The 22,010-nt window shown below is 37.5% G+C and overlaps 1 protein-coding gene across 1 annotated transcript in view; it reads left to right on the top strand.

The window, feature by feature from the left end:
- Positions 1-22,010, top strand: part of LOC146780157 (hydroperoxide isomerase ALOXE3-like) — a 401,982-nt gene that overhangs the window by 176,002 nt on the left and 203,970 nt on the right. The window contains exon 5 of the mRNA XM_085639147.1: positions 16,347-16,450. Within this exon, the coding sequence (XP_085495273.1) occupies positions 16,347-16,450 (104 nt within the window). The remainder of the gene's footprint in view (positions 1-16,346; positions 16,451-22,010) is intronic.

Genomic DNA, 22,010 nt, shown 5'->3' with positions numbered 1-22,010 from the left:
CACCCAGGTTACAAATGGTGCTGGTCTGAAAAAGCAGTTTGGACATGTGCTTTTTAAAAAATCTGAAAAGTGGATTCATAATGTGTCAGTCTGTAAAAGTGATTATCACTTGCCAAAAAAAAGAGTAGTAAGTGTGCTTTCAAATTGGCAAAGAAATTTCGTTTTGTGACTAATGTGAAAACATGACTCTGTGTGCAAAGAGAAATTACAGGCAGAGATTTATTGCGTATTGCTCTGGTGATTTCACAGTTGCATTAGAAGGAAAGGGGGAGCCATTTTTTGGTGCAGAAGCAGACTCTTAGCACACACCCAGCTGCTTACCATGTGGAATCATGCACAGTATTCACAAGCGAGTGGGGTTTGAGGTTTCAGTCAGTTATGCAAATACATTCAGCATCACTAAGGCTGGTTGCCCTTGCTGGAGTGTAGGCAGTCACCCAGGTTACAAATGGTGCTGGTCTGAAAAAGCAGTTTGGACATGTGCTTTTTAAAAAATCTGAAAAGTGGATTCATAATGTGTCAGGCTGTAAAAGTGATTATCACTTGCCAAAAAAAAAAGTAGTAAGTGTGCTTTCAAATTGGCAAAGAAATTTTGTTTTGTGACTAATGTGAAAACATGACTCTGTGTGCAAAGAGGAATTACAGGCAGAGATGTATTGCGTATTGCTCTGGTGATTTCACAGTTGCATTAGAAGGAAAGGGGGAGCCATTTTTTGGTGCAGAAGCAGACTCTTAGCACACACCCAGCTGCTTACCATGTGGAATCATGCACAGTATTCACAAGCGAGTGGGGTTTGAGGTTTCAGTCAGTAATGCAAATACATTCAGCATCACTAATGCTGGTTGCCCTTGCTGGAGTGTAGGCAGTCACCCAGGTTACAAATGGTGCTGGTCTGAAAAAGCAGTTTGGACATGTGCTTTTTAAAAAATCTGAAAAGTGGATTCATAATGTGTCAGTCTGTAAAAGTGATTATCACTTGCCAAAAAAAAGAGTAGTAAGTGTGCTTTCAAATTGGCAAAGAAATTTCGTTTTGTGACTAATGTGAAAACAAATGTAGTAATATATTTAAATAAAATAAAGGAATTTTTTTTTAGTTTTTTTCAGGTATTGCTGAAGAGCAGTGAACAAAATTTAAGATGCCTACAAAATCCAGAGTAAAAAAAGACCACAAAAAAAACCTATATTTGAAGACAACTGGAGGACCTAAGTTAGTTGAAGATGCTCATGTTGGGAAAAAGAAAAAATCTTCTGGTAAGCAGACAAAAAATTTTCTAAAGAACATATTCAAAAAAAGGAAAAATGTACAAAATGTCTGTACTGGAAAGAATGATTTCAATCGAAAAGGACAGGAAAAAATTGAGAATTTAGTTAATGCAAATATACCTTCTGCAACTAAAAAGATTAACTTAAACAGAAAAACAGCGTTTAAAGAGATACGTAGAAAAATGTTTCAGAGGAGAGTTATGTCAAATTTGATAAAGGATGTGAAGAAATATAAGCAAAAGGCTAAGTTTTATAAGAGAAAAAAAGAAATTGAAGTCATTGCAGCAAAGGCATTAGAATTAAAAAGGAAACTATTCATTTTAATTTTGAATAGGATGCGTACATTAGACAAATGGTTAATGTACTGAAATCACATAGCAAAAGGAAAAGAGTAGTGAACAGAAAAAACTTTTCTAAAGTGTTTTTAGGAAAATGGATGCATAGTTCAAGTAGTGAACCTTTTTTTAATGAAGAGAGTTATTTTCAAAGTAATAGTTTGCTGCATGCAGTTGACACCAGAGGCCGTGCTTATGAAGTGAAAAATGGTTGCATAATGGAGAAGGAGATAATGGTTCCAAGAGATGAGGTACAAGTGATGGCGGATGAGGCTATGGGGAGACGTCCTAAAGCCCCAGTGTACACTTGGAATTGTAGTAGTATTTGCACTGTGCGTCAGGAATCTATTGATAAATTTCGTGAGTTTCTAAGAGAATATAGTAAAAAAAGTGTAAAACAGAAGATTAAGGTGCTTCAAAGTCTGGATCCATGCAGAGTGAGAGAGAATACTGGTTTGCAGGGTCATTCTCTGGCTTGTCTATCTAGAAAAGTGTGTGATAGTGTTTTCCATCATTTTAGGATGCTGGCTGTTCATCATACTGAAATGAGAAAGTTTGTGAGACGGTTGTATTTTGCTAAAAGTCCAGCAATAAAGTTAGATGAATTGAATAGGGCTCTGTTCCGTGGAACGGTATCAGATGTAGAGAAGGTTGTTGATGAAATTCAGTTTTGTTACTTTGGTCCTGAACAAAACAGTGCAGAGAAGGACACAGTAAATGAGGAAGAAGTGGAAGAGAATGTAGAACCCTCTGTAAGTAAGACATTTAATGATCACATAACAAAATTTGCAATAATCTCTAATGAAAGACCAAATATTACATGTATTTGTTGCCGCAGAACTCATTATAGAAAACAAACTAGGAATGTTGATCTCTACAGAAAGATTGAAAATGAAGATAATTATAAGTGGAAGGATTTTGCCACATATATATTTCTTGAAAATTGTTTTGAATTGGGTGAAGATCAGCGTATTTGTAAATACTGTCACAACAAGTTAGAGGAAAATAGAATGCCGACCAGAGCTGTACATAATAATTTAGAATTGGATGCTATTCCTGCTGAACTTTCTGAATTAAATACATATGAGTCTATACTCATTCAATGTGTTCATCCGTTCCAGACCATAGTACGTATGGAGCCCAAAACTGGTAAATTACCTCCTTCAGATTTACTGAGAGGTTTAAAAGGTAGAGTGGTGTATTTGCCCTTGGATTTGAAAAAAAATATGGAAACTATTGATGCGGATACTTTGGAAACTGAACCATTAATTATTCTGGTTAATGGTGTACCTACAAAGAATAAGAAGATTTGGCAGGAGCTGGTAGATGTACGGAAAGTACAAAGAGCAAATTTGTATTTGAAAAGGAATAACAAATGGTATGAATCAATTTATATAGAAGAAGAAGAAGAAGAAGATTTACAAGAAGACACAGAAACACCAACTGGACAAATTGAAAAAGTGGACAAGTCAAAGGAAGAAGAAATTTATGAACATTTTAGCATACATCCTCTTCATTCAAAAGAAGTTATGGGATACAATATTGATCTATTTCAGATGAAGAAAGCAAAAGGAACTCCCGTGAGTGTATGGGAGGAGAGCTTGGAAGCTCGATGTTTTCCCCAGCTGTTTCCTAAAGGAAAAGGAGGACGATACGATGAACGTCCGGAACAGATTCCAGCTTCTGAGTATCGGACTACAAGACTATATGCTGAAGATCCCAGATTTCGACAAAGTATTCCTTATTTGTTCCATCTTTTATTTGAAAGCGACTTGTCTGCATTGTCTTATGCAGTAAATCACATTTTAAAAAGTGGAGTACATTTGCAAAATGTGTCTGCTAAGGATTTTATGGAGAAAGTGCAGCACCGAGATGATCATTTGGAAACACAACTGATCAATCTGATGGCTTGTCAGCGTGGGACAAATGAATATTGGTACCGACGCCATGGTGAATTAAAATGCATGTTACGGAATTTACGAACACCAACATGGTTCGTTACCCTAAGCTGTGCCGAGTACGCTTGGGATGATTTACTGGATTTTCTACGAGAGGCAAATTCAAACATTAAAAACATCGAATACAAGACAGCAGGAGAACTGTGCTCATTGGATCCGGTTAATGTTTGCAGATATTTCAATCATAGATTTGAGGCTATGATGTCCTTCATCTGCAATAAAAAAAATCCACCTCTAGGAGAAGTAGTGGATTTCTTTTGGAGAAAAGAGTACCAGGCAAGAGGTGCTCCTCATATTCATATGCTGTTGTGGATCAAGGATGCCCCAAAGTTTGGAACAGATACTGATGAAGCAGTGTTATCTTACATTGAAGAATATGCAACATGTGCTATACCAAAAAGCACAGAAGAGAAAAAGTTAAAGGAGCAAGTTTTACGTTTCCAAAGTCATCGGTGTGGAAAATACTGTCGACGGAAATACAAGAGCAAAGATAAATACTACACTAAATGTCGATTTGGATTTCCTAGACCTGTTCTTTCAAATGGAAGAGTTAACAGTTTTATGTCAGCTGTGAGACATACTATTACAAGAAAATCACCTAAGAATACCTACAACCTAAAAAGAAAAGAAGAATCAAAAAATATAAATGACTACAACCCAGTGATTTTATCCATGTGGAACGCTAACATGGATATACAGTATGTAGCTGACAATTCCATTGCTGTTGCTCGATATGTAACGTCTTACATTACGAAATCAGAAAAAACAGAATTGAAGTAAATGTGGGAAGAGATTTCTCACGAGAAAACTGTCAGTAAGAAGCTGTACAGTTTCAGTTTGAAGATGTTATCGCATCGAGAAATTGGATCCTACGAATGTTCAGATAGGTTATCTTCTGCAAGTCTCTACTCGAAATCAAGAAGAATAATTTGGGCAAGTTTAGGCCTTGCAGCAATGAGAAATCGGGTACTGAAATCTGTTGGAGAAATTGAATATTTGGCCGAGAATGACCCAGAAAGTACAGATATTTTGAAATCAAACATGTTGGATACATATTATCCCAAGAGAAGTCTTCATCTAGAGAACATGTGTCTCTATGAAGTGCTGCAGAACTACATTTATTCACGGAAAGCCACAGAAGACATCAACAATGGAAAATATAAAGTCATTGGTGAGGAAGGATGTTTGGTGAAGCAAACAAAAGGAAGTTTGATAAATCACCGGAAGCTGAGTTGCGACACTACTGACAAAAAGGAATTTTACTACTTGGCTCTTTTACAGCTGTTTAAACCATGGCGTACAGAGGATGAACTACTGGGAGAATTTCAAAGCTATGAAGATTCTTTTAATGCTTGCAAAGACAGCATACAATGCAATACATTCACAACTTATCTGCAAATGTTAAATGAAGAAATTGAACAGGAAACTACAATTGCAGCAGACATAGCTAGAGACAGTTCTCAGGACAGCCAAAGTTCAGGAACACTCAGTCAAGATCCCCTAGGACAACCAATCGTTGAAAATGAAGCATCAATAGCCATGAATGAAGTGGAAACGGCTATGAATCAAGCTCAAGAAGAATTTATAGACTTACAAAATTTGGAAAGACAACTGAACGAAGAGCAGCAACAAATTTATGAAGAGATCAGAAACAAAATTGATCACGGATTTCTACATGAAAAAAAAGAGTGCTCATGCACATCATTTCATCCAATCAGGATGTATGTAAGCGGACAAGCTGGAACTGGAAAAAGTTTCCTAATAAAAGTCATCAGAAGCTACCTACAGCAAAAAACGGATTCTACTTTGTCTTGTGTGGTTACTGCTCCAACTGGGTTAGCAGCATATAACATAAAAGGAATCACTTTACATCGTTTGCTAATGTTACCAGTGGAGCATGAGAACAAAATACAATACAACTAGCTAACTGGAGAAGCATGCTTGGAAGTTTCAAGAGTATTGAAGAAGATGCAAGTTCTCATTATTGATGAGGTGAGCATGGTATCAAACTTAATGCTTGCCTTTGTGCATTTAAGAATGCAGCAAATTCTGAAGACAGACTATGACGTGTTATTTGGAGGAAAACACGTCATAGTTTTTGGAGATCTTTTGCAACTTACTCCAGTTAAAGGACAACCAGTGTTTAATACTGTGACACATGAAGACACGAAGAAGTCATTGGGAAGCATCAGTAATACAAATATTTGGTCCTTCTTTGAGTACACGGAACTTACTACTAATATGAGGCAAGCAAACGATGAAGAATATGAAAGTATTCTGAAAGATATCAGAATTGGACTACTCACTGAAGCTGGCAAAAAAGCATTACAGAGTCGGCTGCTACATAATTTATTTCCAAAGGAAGAAATAGTTGCAGAGAAGATATACAAGAACATTGCAGAAAACAAAAGTGTCATCTGCTTAATGCCAACTCTACGTGAATGCTCAATATTCAATGAGGAGCTTTTGAAATTGGAAAAGGAAGATATCAGGAAATTGGAAGCAGTGGACAAAATTGAGGATGGAAGAATTACTGTCACATTAACAGGCACACTGAAAAATAAATTGGATTCACTAGAGAAGAACATTTCCAAAACAGCTGGATTAGAAAAAAATCTATACGTTTGCATGAACTGTAGAGTATTTTTAAGGAGAAATTTGGATGTTGAAAAAGGTTTAGTTAATGGAGCTATGGGAAGAGTTGTGGGTTTTATTAATTATCAGAAAAAAGATGGAATTGAATGTTTAAAAATAAAATTTGATCAGATAGAAGAAGTTAAAGACATTTGTCGTTGTTCAGTTCGTTTCAAGCTTGTGAAAGACTTATATGTACGTAGGAAGCAGTTTCCGTTTTCTCTAGCATATGCTGTAACTATTCACAAGTCTCAAGGATTGACTGTAGATTGTGCATTTGTGAACATTGGTTCAACTGTGTTCAAAGAAGGTATGTCATATGTTGCTTTGTCACGAGTGAAAACATTATCAGGTTTATTCATGATAGACTTTGATGATTCAAAAGTTACTGCTGATACAAATTGTGTAAAGGAGTATAATAGATTAAGAAGAAGCTATGCTCCTCATTTAGGTCAGTATCCTGTGTTGGAGAAACGTGTAGTTTCTCGTAAAAGGAGAAATGAGAATATCTGTAATGAAGATGTAGAGAGGAGGAAAAAAAAGAGGAGTGATGTAATTGCAAGCAAAAAGAATAAGGAAAATGAAGAACAGGTTGTAGGATGTCATTTTGAAAATAGCTCTGGTGTCAACTGCTACGCTAATGTAGTGCTGAATGTTGCATTTTATCTGGAAAGTTTGCAAGAGCAGATAATAGTAAATCAGGGAAAAAGATTCTGTTCTGTGCTGAGTCTCCTTTTTGAAAAGCTGAGTAATGATAAAACTCAAATAGAAAGTGCTACTGAAATTAGAAAACTTTTAGATGTATGTTCAGGACGAACACAGTTTTCTCAAAATGTACAGCAAGACGCACGGGAATTCTTGATGTATTTTCTTCAGGTACTGGAAGAAGAAGGGGTTCCCATTGAAAATTTATTTGGTCTCTCTTATAAATGGGAACATAGTTGTGAAAACTGTTATAATATATGTGGCTCTAATGTTGATAATGAAAGGTTTATTTATTTAACATTGCCAGAGAGTAAAACAGTCACTTTTGCTAAATTAGTTAAAGATGCTAATCATAGCATGCAATGCGGTGAGTGTAAATCTGACATGTTTTCAACGTTAATTTTAAAGGAATACGGACAGTATGTAATTTTAATGATGCAACGATGTAGAGCTGATGGTTCAAAATTGGATACTATAATAAAGAAGTTTACAGGACAGCAATTATCAATTTCAGGAAAAACTTTTGTAACAGTTGGAATAATTTTCCATGATGGACCTACTGTAACTTCTGGTCATTACACAGTTTATCTTAAATGTGAAAAAGGCTGGACACTGTGTAATGATTCCCAATTGATTTTTAAGCAACGTTTGCCTTTTGATTTAGCAAATTCCTATCTAATCTTCCTGAAACCTAAATTTTAGAGAGATTTGGCAACATCTGGACAAAACAATTTTACCATTTTATTGGATTACCATTTGGAATTTACAAATAAAAAGATTTAACAAATTATCATTTGGCCTAATGGAAAGGTAACCAATTGTAATGTGGAATTTTTCCATTTTTTAAGGAAACTTTGGAAAACCAAAAATTTTGAAACAATCGGTAACATCTGCACAATTTAAATTTTGGAATGTTATTGGATTGCCATTGGAAATTTATTCAAAAAAGATTTTAAAATTACTATTTGGCCATGCGGAAAGGTAAACAATTCTATTGTGGACTTATTTAATTATTAATAAATCTTTCGGAAACCAAAATGTTACAGAGAATCGGTGAGATCTGTACAATTTAAACTTTAGATTTTTATTGGATTACCATTGGAAATTTAACCAAAAAAGAATTTTAAAATTACTATTTGGCCTAAAGGAAATGGAACCCGATGTATTGTGGAGTTATTTTAGATATATTATTGTGATTATACTTCTGAAACAAAAATATCAGACGGTATTTTAAAGAAATAAGTATTGATATTAGATGATATTTTTTAAGAATATTATGCATTTCTATAAAGTTATGTTTATGCAAAAAGAGATTGTGGGCTTTTTTAAAACAATCTTTGAGATTGTTAATTTTTTTTTTGCCTGCTGTTAAATGGTGAATGCAATTGCTTTCACAATTTATAGTGAAATGCAATATATTCTGAAAACAGCAAAAAAAAGGCAAAAATATTTTTGAAAAATATGTAAATATGTGTACTGTATTATAAAATGTTTTATTAAATATTAATACTTTTTTCTTTTTTTTCAGATTGAGATAGAACATTTTCGAAAACTAGAACCATTTTTAAAGCAATTAAAAAAAAATTTAAATGAATAAATATTTTTTTGAGTGGGTATGGTAAGTCAATAATATCATGGTCCCTTTTTTCCACTTCTCTACAATCACATTTTCAGTTTTTAATTGTAGTCTCTCAAGGACCTTGTAATGTGATAATTGATTTTTAGTGTTTTTTTAAAAATAAAAATAAAAATTACGCGTACCGTACGCGTACGGTAAAAAAAAAAAAAAAAAGTTTTTAAAAACATATATAAAAAAAAGATGAAAGGTAAGGTTGGCTCTTAAAAGAGCCGTTGTGTTCATGCAGGGGCAGAGGAAAAAAAGATTGGGAATATTAGATGGTACGACAAGTGTGCTGATCTATTTTACTGTTCACTAGGGAAATACAGGTCTCCCTATAAGTAATTAGATCATGACAAGTGGCGCACCGTACTTCAACCCTCGCAAACCAAGGGTTAATTTCCAGAGGACCAGAAAAAGGAGATGCTCCCCCCACAGATGAAGGGCTCACCTGACCTGCAGAAGAAGGACTCGGCACTGCAGATGATGGTCCAGGCTGAGCTGCTGTGGATGTGCTTGGTTGATTTACTGAAGGGTTACCTTCAGTAAGTCGAGCATGTGTCCTTCTGTGTACATCCTTAAGGTGTCTCATCATGGTGTGATTCCCAAAGGAATACTTCCTGTCAGGATTCCCTCTTGAAAGTACACGCTTACACAGCTTACAAGTCACTAAGGGTGCATTTACCTTTTGCTGGCCTTCTGGAAAAGAAAAATACTCCCATACATAAGAGGTCTTTTGTTTCCTCGCTCTCTGCCTCAAGGTAGTGCTGCTAGCCTCACTCTCAGAAGAGCTCTGCTGTTCTGCCATCGTATCACAAAGACAACCCAGCTCCTTCTCCTAAGGGATCACAAGCAGAAATGAGGGGAATGGGTGTGGTGTAGGAGAGTTCTAGAACTGAAAGTAGTTTCAACCAATCAAAAGTTGTGTTTCATGATCACATGACCCACCGTACGCTTACGGTGCGCTTACGGCAAAAGTACGCATGCGCGTAAAAAAGACACGCGCTCGCGCGCATGCGCATAACAGTCACTTCCCAACACTTCCGCGTAACGTGCGCGTGTAGCGTACACGCGTACGCACCCCACGTGCAGTACGCGCGGCTACGCAAATTGCGTAACTATACGCAAACAACGTAGATAAATTACGGACATTGTGTAAACTGTACGCTTACCGTAAGCTTACCGTACGCGCACTTAAAAATAAATTTAAAAAAAAGGAAAAAATGTATTGCTAATAAATTTTACCTGTTTATTTAAAAAAAATTTTTAAAAAAAACAGATTGTAGAATTTTTAAAATTTAACCATAGTCTTTAAAAAAGGATAGAAAATTAAAATAAAAATATGTAAAAAAAAAAGAAGAAAAAAAATAAAAATTAGCATTTAAAAAACCTTGCAAATTCACTGAAAAAACCATGGGTTTCACACACGTTATAGTTAGGAATTAGCATTTAAAAAACCTTTGAAATTCACTGAAAAAACCATGGGTTTCACACACGTTATAGTTAGGAATTAGCATTTAAAAAACCTTAGAAATTCAATGAAAAAACCAAAGGTTTCACACATGTTATAGTTAGCTGGACATTTCACTCGTAAAAAACCATTGAAATTCCCCTGTTATAGTTAGTTTAGCTAACTATAACTTGCGCGCCCGCAATGCACTACTGATGACGTCACATATTACATCACTCATGACATGGTCAGTGACATCACTCATGACATCACTGATGACATCTCAAATGACATCACTGATGACATCATCCTTGTGATAGAGTGGTAGACCTCCTCTCACCCTAATATAACCTTTGATACACACATTTAAAAATAGAGACTGAAATTTTCAAAAAAATGGACATACCAATAACAGTTACAAAAACCTATTCAGTAATTCTAAGATCCACATACACATCCACTCATCCACCAACAATCCAATACAGTCACTCATACATGTACTCACACATCATATGTACTCATACACCTAAACATCCTGTAAAACAATGCCACTCATTCATAGAGTTACTCACACATAGTCACTCATGCTAAGAAAGAATCAAACATCCATTAACCTGCATATACAGTTATACACACACCACCACACTTCCTTTTACAGAAACTTACACATACTTAGTCTTTTAAATAATCACTTATAGAAACACATACTTATTCATACAGGCACTCTTCCAATCTCTCACTCGCACATATACTTACTTATATACACCAATAGTCATATATACTAGTTTAAAACATATGTAGTTACTCATAAAGACACTATTGAGACAGTCATTCACTCACTAACACACCCATACACACACTCATCCACCCATACGGTCCTACACACATGCTGTCTTCAACACATACAAACAGTGAGTCACTCATTCATGCACCTATGCACTACATAATAACCCCCACCGAACCATGAAGACACTCAGACACTCATACTGATACTCAAAAAACCAACTAATAACCTATATAGACACTCATGTAGCTACTCACCAACCCATGCAGCCACTTATATACAAAGTGAGAGACTGATACAGGTATTTACACATTTAAACATTACTCACTTAGCCATGTATTCATAAAGATACAATTAATCAGTCAGTTACACAATCAATTTTTCAAAAACAAATCATCAATTTAGACACTTATATACTCATTTATTCTTCCATCGACCTTGAGATATACATATATTAAACATATTTAATTTTCAGAAAAACACACATTCACTGGATGATGTCATCAGTGATGTCATTTGAGATGTCATCAGTGATGTCATGAGTGATGTCACTGACCATGTCATGAGTGATGTAATATGTGACGTCATCAGTAGTGCATTGCGGGCGCGCGAGTTATAGTTAGCTGAACTAACTATAACGGGGGAATTTCAATGGTTTTTTATGAGTGAAATGTCCAGCTAACTATAACATGTGTGAAACCTTTGGTTTTTTCATTGAATTTCTAAGGTTTTTTAAATGCTAATTCCTAACTATAACGTGTGTGAAACCCATGGTTTTTTCAGTGAATATATATATATATATATATATATATATATATATATATATATATATATATATATATATATATATATATATATATATTACCTACTGGCGGTCGCCAGTAGGTAGTTATAGTTAGGACCCTGTTTCCATAGGAAAACCGCAACATTCTATTTTGAATAACTTTGGCGTCGGTCGACGAATCATCGCGAAATTTTCAAAATAGGTGGGGCGCTACGCTCCGCTCCTACCCTGAAAGTCTCGGGGGGATTCGTCAAGCGGGAGCTGAGATAAAAGGGGGGTCCCAAAACGCGTTTTTCCCATGCATTTTTCCATAGGACCTTTAGACACAGCTACAGCCCGAACGGCTGAACAGAGTTCCTTGAAATTTGGCAGAGAGGTAGTCTCCAGGTCAAGGAAGTGCCTTTTGTAGGTCTGGTGTAAATCTGTTCAGTAGTTCCTGAGAAAATAGCCTTTAAATCAATATATATATCTGTGGCAGCTTACGGTGCGCTTACGGTGCGCTTACCGTACGCGCACGCCGCCGTGCGCGAGCGCGATTCTGATTGGCTGTTAGATCTTCGTAAACATTCGAATCGGTCGAAACCAGGAAGCGCCGGCCGCCATTTTCTCTCTCGCAGTCTGAGGGGGTGTAAAACAAAGGTGGATAACGTGAAAAGGGGGCAGGCTGGACAGTTCCTGACCCCCTATCCTTTGTCAGGGGGTCTCAGAAGGACCCCCAAGGGCAAAAAATTAATTTAAATTTTTTTTAAAAAATCGCCGAATGCGCGCAGCTTACGCGCACGGCGTAAACGGAGAAATTTCGCGAAATTCGCGGAATTACGCGTACGGTGCGCGCACGGTTAAAATTTTTTTCCAAAAACGAAAGCTTAAAAAAAAAATAAAAAAATTGTGAGGTAAGGTGTGCTCTTAAAAGAGCCGTTGGGTTCATAGAGGGATGGAGGAAAGAAAGAATGGGAATATTATGAGCGTCTACAAACGTGCTGGTCTATCTTATTGTTAATAAGGGGAACACTGGTCTCCCCAAAAACAATAAGACCAGAACATGTTATACACCTCATTACAACCCTCCCAAATCGAGGGTTAAGATCACAGAGGAGCAGAAGAAGGTGATGCTCCCACCTCAGAGGAAGGGCTCAGCTGAGCTGCCGATGATGTACTCGGCTGAGCTTCTGAGGCTGGGCTCTGGTGACTTACTGAAGAGTCTTCTCCAGTATGTCAAGCAAAGGTCCTGGGATGTCTATCCCTAAAGTGTCTCATCATAGAGTGATTTCCAAAGGAATACTTTTTCCTAGGATTTCCTCTTGATAAAACACGGTCACAAAGTGTGCAAGTGACCAGTGGAGCATTGACCTTTTTGTCCCCCTCTGGAAAAGTAAAATACTCCCATACAAAAGAAGTCTTCTGTTTCCTCCTTCTCTGGATGATGGTGGTGCTGCTAGCCTCACTCTCAGAAGAGGTCTGTTGTTCTGCCATTGTATCCCAAAGACAATTCAGCTCCTGCTCCTAGAGAATCACAAGCAGTAATGAGGGGAATGGGTGTGGTGTGGGAAGTTTCTGGAACTGAAAGTACTTTCAACCAATGAAAAGTGTTCTTTCAAGCAGTAATGAGGGGAATGGGTGTGGTGTGGGAAGTTTCTGGAACTGAAAGTAATTTCAACCAATGAAAAGTGTTCTTTGTGGATCACATGACCTACCGTGCGCGCTCCGTAAGCTCACGGTACGCGCTCGTAAAAAAGTACGCATGCGCAAACGTGACGCTTACAGAGCGCTTACGGAGCGCTAACGGAGCGCGTACGTAAGATACACTCGCGCATGCGCATTACACGCCCCTGCGTAACCGCGACGTTGCTTCCGCGTGTATGCGTACGTCACGCACGTATCACGTAGGCGCGGTGTACTTATGACGTGCTGAGCACGTAGCGTCAGCTTACGGTACGCGTATCCTATTACGTACGCGCACCGTACTTATGACGTACGGAGCGCGTACCGTCAGCTTACCGTACGCGCACGGAAAAAAAAGCATAAAAAAAAAAAAACCTTTCCATAATGCATTATTTTATACATAGGTTTACAAAAAAATGTCAAAAAAAATTTGCATTTAAAAAACCGTACAAATTCACTGAAAAAACCATGGGTTTCACACACGTTATAGTTAGGAATTAGCATTTAAAAAACCTTGCAAATTCACTGAAAAAACCATAGGTTTCACACATGTTATAGTTAGCTGGAAATTTTACTGATAAAAAACCAATGAAATTCCCCCGTTATAGTTACTGTAGGCAACTATAACTCCCACGACCGTAATCTTCTGCTGGTGACATAAGTGTCTTTATGAAAAAAAAATATTTGTAATATATGTATAGCTAAAATTTAATGGAAGAAGACATGGGCAAATAAGTGTCTAAATACAGTATTAGCATCAGCAGAGGATTGCGGTCGCGTGAGTTATAGTTGCCTACAGTAACTATAACGGGGGAATTTCATTGGTTTTTTATCAGTAAAATTTCCAGCTAACTATAACATGTGTGAAACCTATGGTTTTTTCAGTGAATATATATATATATATATATATATAGTGTGATATATATCACACTTTATGGAACATCCTAGCCTGTTTATTCTTCCGTTGAATGGGTTCAATCCAGGAACTTCCCCTCTTCACTGATTTGATATCTCTAAGTGATTTTCCTGCGACTGGCATATTTAATGGCAAGGAGATAGCTGACTTTAAAGAATGTATCATGCTTAATAATCACTGTGTTAATATTTCAAGACTAAAAGTACACCAATATAACATCAGTCAGGATCTTTGTTATACCTGCATACCATTCTGCAAATGGGGCTGTTGGGCAAATTCTGAATGCTTTCAATGCTGGATACTAATCATATTTTCATCACATGTAGTGTTATAGTATGTTTTTGGGCTCTGATTATGGAAGAGATTTCTAGAGTGATACAAATGACATACATCCGTCACAAGAGCTAAAAGATACATGGATGCTCAGTGACAATACCCAGTCAAATTTTTCAAACGTGTTTTTATGGTAATCCCTACAATACGTTGTATAGTCATGCTTTGGGTGCGCCCTAATACCCTTTTATTACTTCTTGTTGGAATCAATTCTCTGAAATAAATAGGCTGTAATCAACTGTCATTGAAAGCAACCCCCAAAGAAAATGCCTTATACAAACCTGGACCTCAATAATTAGCTGAATAGAATCCCTCAGTAAGTAGTAACTAGTATGCTGTGCAATAATTTACTGCTGCAGCTTTTGAAGTTATCTCTGGTGTATGCAGTGGATTAGGTGTTTTCAGCCCTTTTCTCTTTCTAACATATTTGTTCTTTTTTCAGTATGAGAGCATAGTGGATTTAAAGGTTGGTTCATACTTTTTTATCCAAATGGATTGTGTACCAACTGTGTATTATTTTTATATCAAATAAAAATGTATACAAAATAAAACAATCTAAATAATCACTAGTCAAATATTTAATTTACAATTGAAAATATATTAACATTAAAAGTCAATAGATTATCATTGATTAACTTCCAGCCTTATGCCCCTACAAATCCAACAACCCTCTACAACATTATGTATTACTAACTACATTTTAAAATTAAACAATTGCATATTAAAAAAACTAAGTATTTTTTTAAAAGATAGTAATTATACTAATAAAACTAACTTCTAAAAATAAGATAGCAACTAATGTATATTCCATTAACTAAAAATGATATTTATGAAAACTAATTTAAAGTAAACGTTAATAATACAACAATCTTCCTAAAAATGATGCTGTATACAAAAATGCATTCCTACCTTTGATATTCTGTAACACTGTATTTTTTTAGTGACAATATTTTTAACACAATACTCTGGAATCAATATTTGTGATATTCACCATTGTTTTTGTTATGACCCATTGTCTAGAATAATTATTTCATTGCAAGATGTTTCCATTTTAGTGGCTTATCGGACCGCTGTAGCGATGGTGGCAGGGGGGGGGGGGCACCGCCGGACCAGCGTTCCGACTGCCCTATTGTGAGTTGGCCAGTTGGGCCGCCAATACATCGCTACAACCGCTGGGGATCCGGGATCCCTCTGCGGTGTTGCAGCGGTGTGAGGCAGCAATATGCTAGCAGTGCCGCTGGAGCACCACCAAGCATATTACAAGTTTCCTCACATCCACCTTTTTCATGGTGGTGAGCCTGCCATGAAAAGGGTGGCATTGCGGAAACTAAGGGCGCACTACAGGGCCCCCTGCTGCCTCTTGGCTAGGGGATGCATGCAGGGGGGTACAAGTTGTGCCCTCCTGCCTGTTTGCACCCCCAGTTCCTGCACTGTATGGACTTCACAGTCCATGCTGTGCAGGAACTTGCTTTGGCATTCCTATTGTGGTGCCTTTTTTTTAAGGCTCACCACCCGGGACCACCAAAGCACCACCCACCATATAAGAAGAAAACTCTTAAACTGGTGGGCAAGCGGCCAACGAGTATGGCAGTCTGGGAGCAGGGTATTGGCATGGCAGTCTGGTACAACACCCCCAAACTCATAATCAGGCCCCTACTCTTTCCTCCCTGTATTACAGATGTATTTCATTCAATGTTATTCCTCCTCTACTCCAACACTGTTATCTTTCAAAGTCTCTCTTCAGTTTTGTACTGCATTGTCACAATACTCAAATACCCAAAATAGCAAGGGTATTCAAATGTATTTGGATAATCCATCTTTTGAAAACCAAATAAACTTTGTATTGTGCATTGTATTTGTTGTGATGATTATCAGTAATTGCTCCCTTCTATCATGCATCTAGAACACTGGAAAATAAACTAAAAGGCTTTTATGGATGTAAGCACTCCTGGAAATCATTAGATGACATCCACAGGGTTTTTTGGACCCACAAAAATGATATTTCAGGTAGGAATTTTCCATTGTCCAGGATGTGTTTGTGTGTGTGGTGGGAAGAGACCGAGAGTGTGGGAATTAATCAAATTCTCTTTAAACATTAACCATTTCCTAACACTGAAATGTTGACCTTTTTCATTAGATACATTATGATGTATGCCTATTTGTCTGCCCTGCTTTCTACCCATTTATAATCAGCCTTTGCCTGTTGCTTCCTTTTACTGCCCGCAGGATATTTGAATGTTTATGGTTTAAGACAGCAAAGGGTGAGGCAGGTTGCCACATTATATTTTAATCCTGTTAAGCACTGTGATTCAGTTGTACCCAGAGACTTGCACTCAAGTGAACTTGAAAACAAACATGCAGGAGTATTGGGCTACCTTGGTCAGCAGTCCTATGGTATCCCTCGGTCTCAGAAACAGCCAGAGCTGGAGCCTGTGTAAGTGAAGGCAGCAGTTATGTGTGCTTGTGGAAAGTAGAAGTTGGTGATGCCCATGACTGGCTGTTTCCATTACCCACTCCTTATCATACCTTTGAATCTCGGGACACTCTCTCCACGTCTATGTTATTACTCACTAAATATGCTGTTCCCATAGATGTGACTCACTGTGCTCTCCTTCACAAGCTGACCTATCTCTTCTCTGGTGGTATGAAATTATTCAAATATACACAGCTTCATATACAGTATGCCTAACATATGCTCTTCTCCTGTGGGAGTTTGAGTACAAATATGGTAGTATATTAGTTTGACCTTAAACCTTATTAAACACTATCAGCCTCAGGGTTAGGATTTTATTATCTGTTTCAATCACCCATCCTGTGTGGGCTGCCATACCACTTGTGTCACTCACTACTCCACCTTGGAGAGCTGGTGTGTTGCATCTTTTGTGGCGCAGGAGGATTCCTTTTCTTCCTTTACTTTCTGCGTTTCACCACTCCTCTCTGCAGTCTTAGAAAAACAACAAACTTCTGTCACTCACATTGCAAACACTGAACAGGTGTGCTGCAGGCTGATGCAAAACACTGAAATAACTTTATGATGATGCTGAAGAATAATAAATGCAATAGTGAGGACAATTTTGCAGAACTGTATCAGAACATTGGCTGGGAATAGATGATCCTTGGATCTGACATCCTGAAACGTCTTCTAGAGTCTGAGGGGCATATGTATCAAGTTCCGTTTTTGAAATTCTCAAATAGCGATTTTTAGGGAATCGCTATTTGAAAATTGCAAAACAGGATGTAATAAAAAATTCGCAAATGTTTTGTGATTCCTTGGCATTCCATAATTGCGATTAGCAAATTGCTAATCGCAATTAAGGAAAACCTTCCCATTCATTCCTATGGGCTAGGAGGCCTATAAGAATGAATGGGAAGACATTCTCATTTTGCGAATCGCAAAATGAGAATGCAATTTCAAGGGTGCTAGGGTGTCAAAAGGACACCCTGTTGCACCCCTGAAATATGTATGTATGCACATGTGGCGCACATACATGCCCTAAGGGCATGTCTGTGCGTCACATGGCACTTTGAAAAATGCCAAAAAGTGCATTTTTCAATGAAATCGCAAATTAACACCAACTTGAAGTTTGTGGTAATTTGCGATTTCTTACGGCCAAATTGCAATTTGTCTATGCTTCATACATTGCATTTAAGGAATCGTAATTTGCGATTCCTTAAATGCAATCGCAAAATAGAGAATCGCAAATTTTGCGATTCTCTAATTTGCGATGCCCTTTTGGGATGATACATCCTAAAAGGCCTTTTCCCGTTCGCAAACGGGCCGATTCTGAGAATCGGCCCGTTTGGAACGGGAAAAATGTTTGATACATATGCCCCTATAACCACTAAATAATGGAAGGATTTCAGTATGTTAAACCTCAAAACAAGTAGAGGCCCGGAGAGAATGTTTCCTGTTCATCAAAGTTTGTGTGATGGTCAATATTGAAAATGAAGATGATGTCCATAAATAGTTGGCTTTGTTAACATTTCTAACTTCAGGATATTCCACTTCTGTGGGTTATCTATGAGAGATACTGAGCAGGTGGGCTTCAGAATAATACGTGTTAATAACAGTGCATTGTGGAATTTGTTAGTTTAAAGGTATTGTATTTGAAGGTGCTGAGAACCCTGCTCCACCTACATAGCATTATTTACTTTTCTTTCCTCGCAGAGTCATGAGATTCGTACACTGGTTACTGTCTTCTCTTACTAGTAACCACCTGATATCTCAGGTTATGACAATCCATATTTTGGATCCCAGAGAACCCCTCACCTCTCCCACTCTTCTCACTACACTTGCAGGTCTGATGATCGCCGGCAGCTCCGCTCTCTGCACCTGTCACTCTGTTTTTCCTTAATCCCTTTTGTTCAGCTTTGGCACCTCTGCTCTCTCGCAATATGCACAGACCATGGGCAATCTCAATGGGTAGAGATATGTTACCCTAAGCAAAACCTCTTGAATTTTCTGGTATCTCACCACTCAAGGCCTTTGCTTGCTACTTTGCCACTTTCATTCCATGCCTTCACTGGCTCCTCACCACCGTGATATCACTTTGAGTCCTCTTTCTCTGAATGTTCAAACATTTACCTAGAGAAGAGATTTTGCCCCTAAGTGCTGTAAAGATTCTTCTTTTTCCTGGAATACATGCTCTTTCTCATCCCCTATTGCTGCTAAGGCAGGTCCTATCCTTGCTTCTTTTTGTCACATGCCCATACATGCTTGCCACATGCTTTGCAAGAGGCTTCATCAAGGTAAGTTTTTCAATAGTATATCAAGGACTCAATAATCTATGTTTGCATTCTGATCACATGTACCATATGTTCCATACAATGCAATAAAAGACAATAAATGTGAGAATTAACAGCAAATTACATTTGACAAACCTTTCCTAATGCAAATACATTATCCTATTACAATTTCTCCATTTCAAGATTTCAGCATACCAACAAAAAGAATACTGAAACATTGAATTTCAACTTTTTGAATTAATGGTAATTGCCAAATATTTCAACATAAAGTCTAGATTGTGTAGTGAAGACCGAGCCTATGAAAAAGCACAAATAATTATAATCAAAAGAGCACTAAATAAAGTACAACTGACTGAGCATAACAATTTATCAAATATCAGTAGATACAAAATGAGGTCAGAAACTGCTATAATGCAATCAATCTAATTTATGACTAAATTTTCAGCTGAATCAAGCCAAATATATAAAATGGTTAACAAATATTGGCACATTTGTAAGGCTAGATTCGCATATCAAACAATATAATAGAATAGAATACAATTGACTTATAAAAAGAGCAAACTCACCTGAAACATATTCCGTTCAAGTTATACCATCACATATTAAAGCATGCAAGAAGAAATCCAAAAATTACTTCCAATGAATCTAAAGGCTTTCCACAACTGTCAGAACTGCAATTGTTGTGATCACACATATTGAAATCCACCTTTCTCTGTAGATTGCAGAAATCGCAGAACTTATGACATCAAGAGATTTGTTATAAGTAGCACAACCTTTTGTGTGAAAACAGTCACCTATATCTACTGTAAAATATGTTCATTCATCAATAAGAAGGGGCAAACACAGACTGAGAGAGCAGTTATAAGCATTACGTAATGGTAACACAAAATATCTGATATCAGTGCACCTAACCCAATAGCAATAATACAGCAGGGAAAATGGGATAAAATTACATTTTCTAGTGTTGAATACATCCAGAAGCAAAGAGTAAATTGGAAATAAAGAATCCCTACTGAGAAGTGAATCCTGTTGGATCAACAATTTCCAAGTTGTGGATTATGATCTTGCTAAGAGAAAGCATTAATGTAGATTTGAATTCATGAGTGACAACCAGGAATATGGCCATGGTATAAATATTAGAGCCACATTTTGGCTATAATTATGGAGGTTAGCAAATCTGACATATTAAGACCTTACAAAATCACGAATAATAATTTGGAGTTCATTTGTCTCCCTGATTTGAATCATTTTGGATATATCAACTAAACACGGAGTATTAGGACAAATGTTTTCTGTAGAAAGCGAAACATACCAATACACTATTATCTTTTGTATTTGATTCAGAAAATTATGGCAATGTATCTTACGTTGTGTATAATATATTTTGACCTTTACTAGTGAGTAGAACTACCCCCGACTTCCTCTCAATGTTGCCACTGGGGGACTCAATTAACTTGTTTATTCCACCTAGGAGCCAGTTTTAATCTTCACTCCCATTTGCACATAGAAACTTCACATATGTGTTTTGCACTTAGGGAGAACATATTAGTGACATAGTGAAACTACTATGAAATAATCCCTCACCCCCAATGCCTAATATAGTAACTGAGTACTAGATAACATCTTATCCATTCAGAAGGGTTACAGAAAGGGGCCAATGACGAAGCATGCCACCCAGTCGGTGGGTGGGGGCTTTTTTCCTTAACCAATAAGAACCCCCTCCTTAGGTATTCTCTATATCATGTCTTTTCCCTACATATTAGAGGCAATCAGTTTTGGTGGTGTTTTGTTACCTGTACAGAAAAGCATATGAACATGCTAAATATCTGTATGGCCATTTACTTAAATGTGTGTACTAAACCCATTGATTCTAACAGCAATACATTTTTAGGATCACATTCAGTAATACAAAAAGAAATTGGACTCATCAAAATGATGGCTATAAGAGAATTGCAGTATAATGGTTAATTTCCATGCGGCTGACTAAATTACTGAATTGAAATACACATATGAGGCCTATTAAAATACTGCATTTGTACTAAGTTTAGTAGTATTACAATAGTACTACTAAAGTATTATAAAAGGCTATTCACAATCCTACAAGTGTCAATTTCCAACACCACCCTTCCTAGCTTTTCTAAGGGGAAATACCCACAAATCAAGGTTTACTACTAAGGGCCTGATTTCAATGTCGGACGGACCTGACTCTGTCCAACATTGATTCAGTACTGGGACCGACTGACCTCCTGTCGGCAGTCCCAACTCATCGATTAGGATGTGACCGAACAGTGTTCAGTCACACTCCTATTCTTTGCAATGGGAGCATGCATTCTGACAGGAATGGATGCTCTCATTATAAAGAGAAGAGGTGTAGTTCATCCCTGCACCTTGATGTGCCTGCCACGGTGTGCAGGGATCAACAGGGGTGCACCCATCGCGCCCCTGTTGGGGGCTCCCAAAATCGACTTCCTACAGACTCTCTGTGTCGGAAAGGCCGGCACAGAAAGGCTGTCAGAATCCGACATTGTAATCCGTTAAGCAGAAAGAACCACCCTGGGGATTACTGGAGGCTTTCCGAATGTCAGACAGGCTGTCCGAGGCCATCGGAAGCCATTCGGAAATCCAGTTTGGATTCCTTTCTGACCGACTCCATCCAAATGGGTCGTTCAGAAATGAATCCGAACAACTGATTACGATGCCGTAGGAACGGCTCTGATCGAGGGTCAGAGCCATTTACTACGGCATCGTAAGCGACCCCTAAGTAGTAAATGAGTAAAGGGTCAGGGAAGTGGCTGGAAAAAGAAGCCTACTTACTACTTAC

Source organism: Triturus cristatus, chromosome 12 (genome assembly GCF_964204655.1).
Source record: "Triturus cristatus chromosome 12, aTriCri1.1, whole genome shotgun sequence".
NCBI classification, from domain to species: Eukaryota; Metazoa; Chordata; class Amphibia; order Caudata; family Salamandridae; genus Triturus; species Triturus cristatus.
Note: the sequence above shows the minus strand (reverse complement) of the source record. Positions and strands in the feature narration are given on the sequence as shown.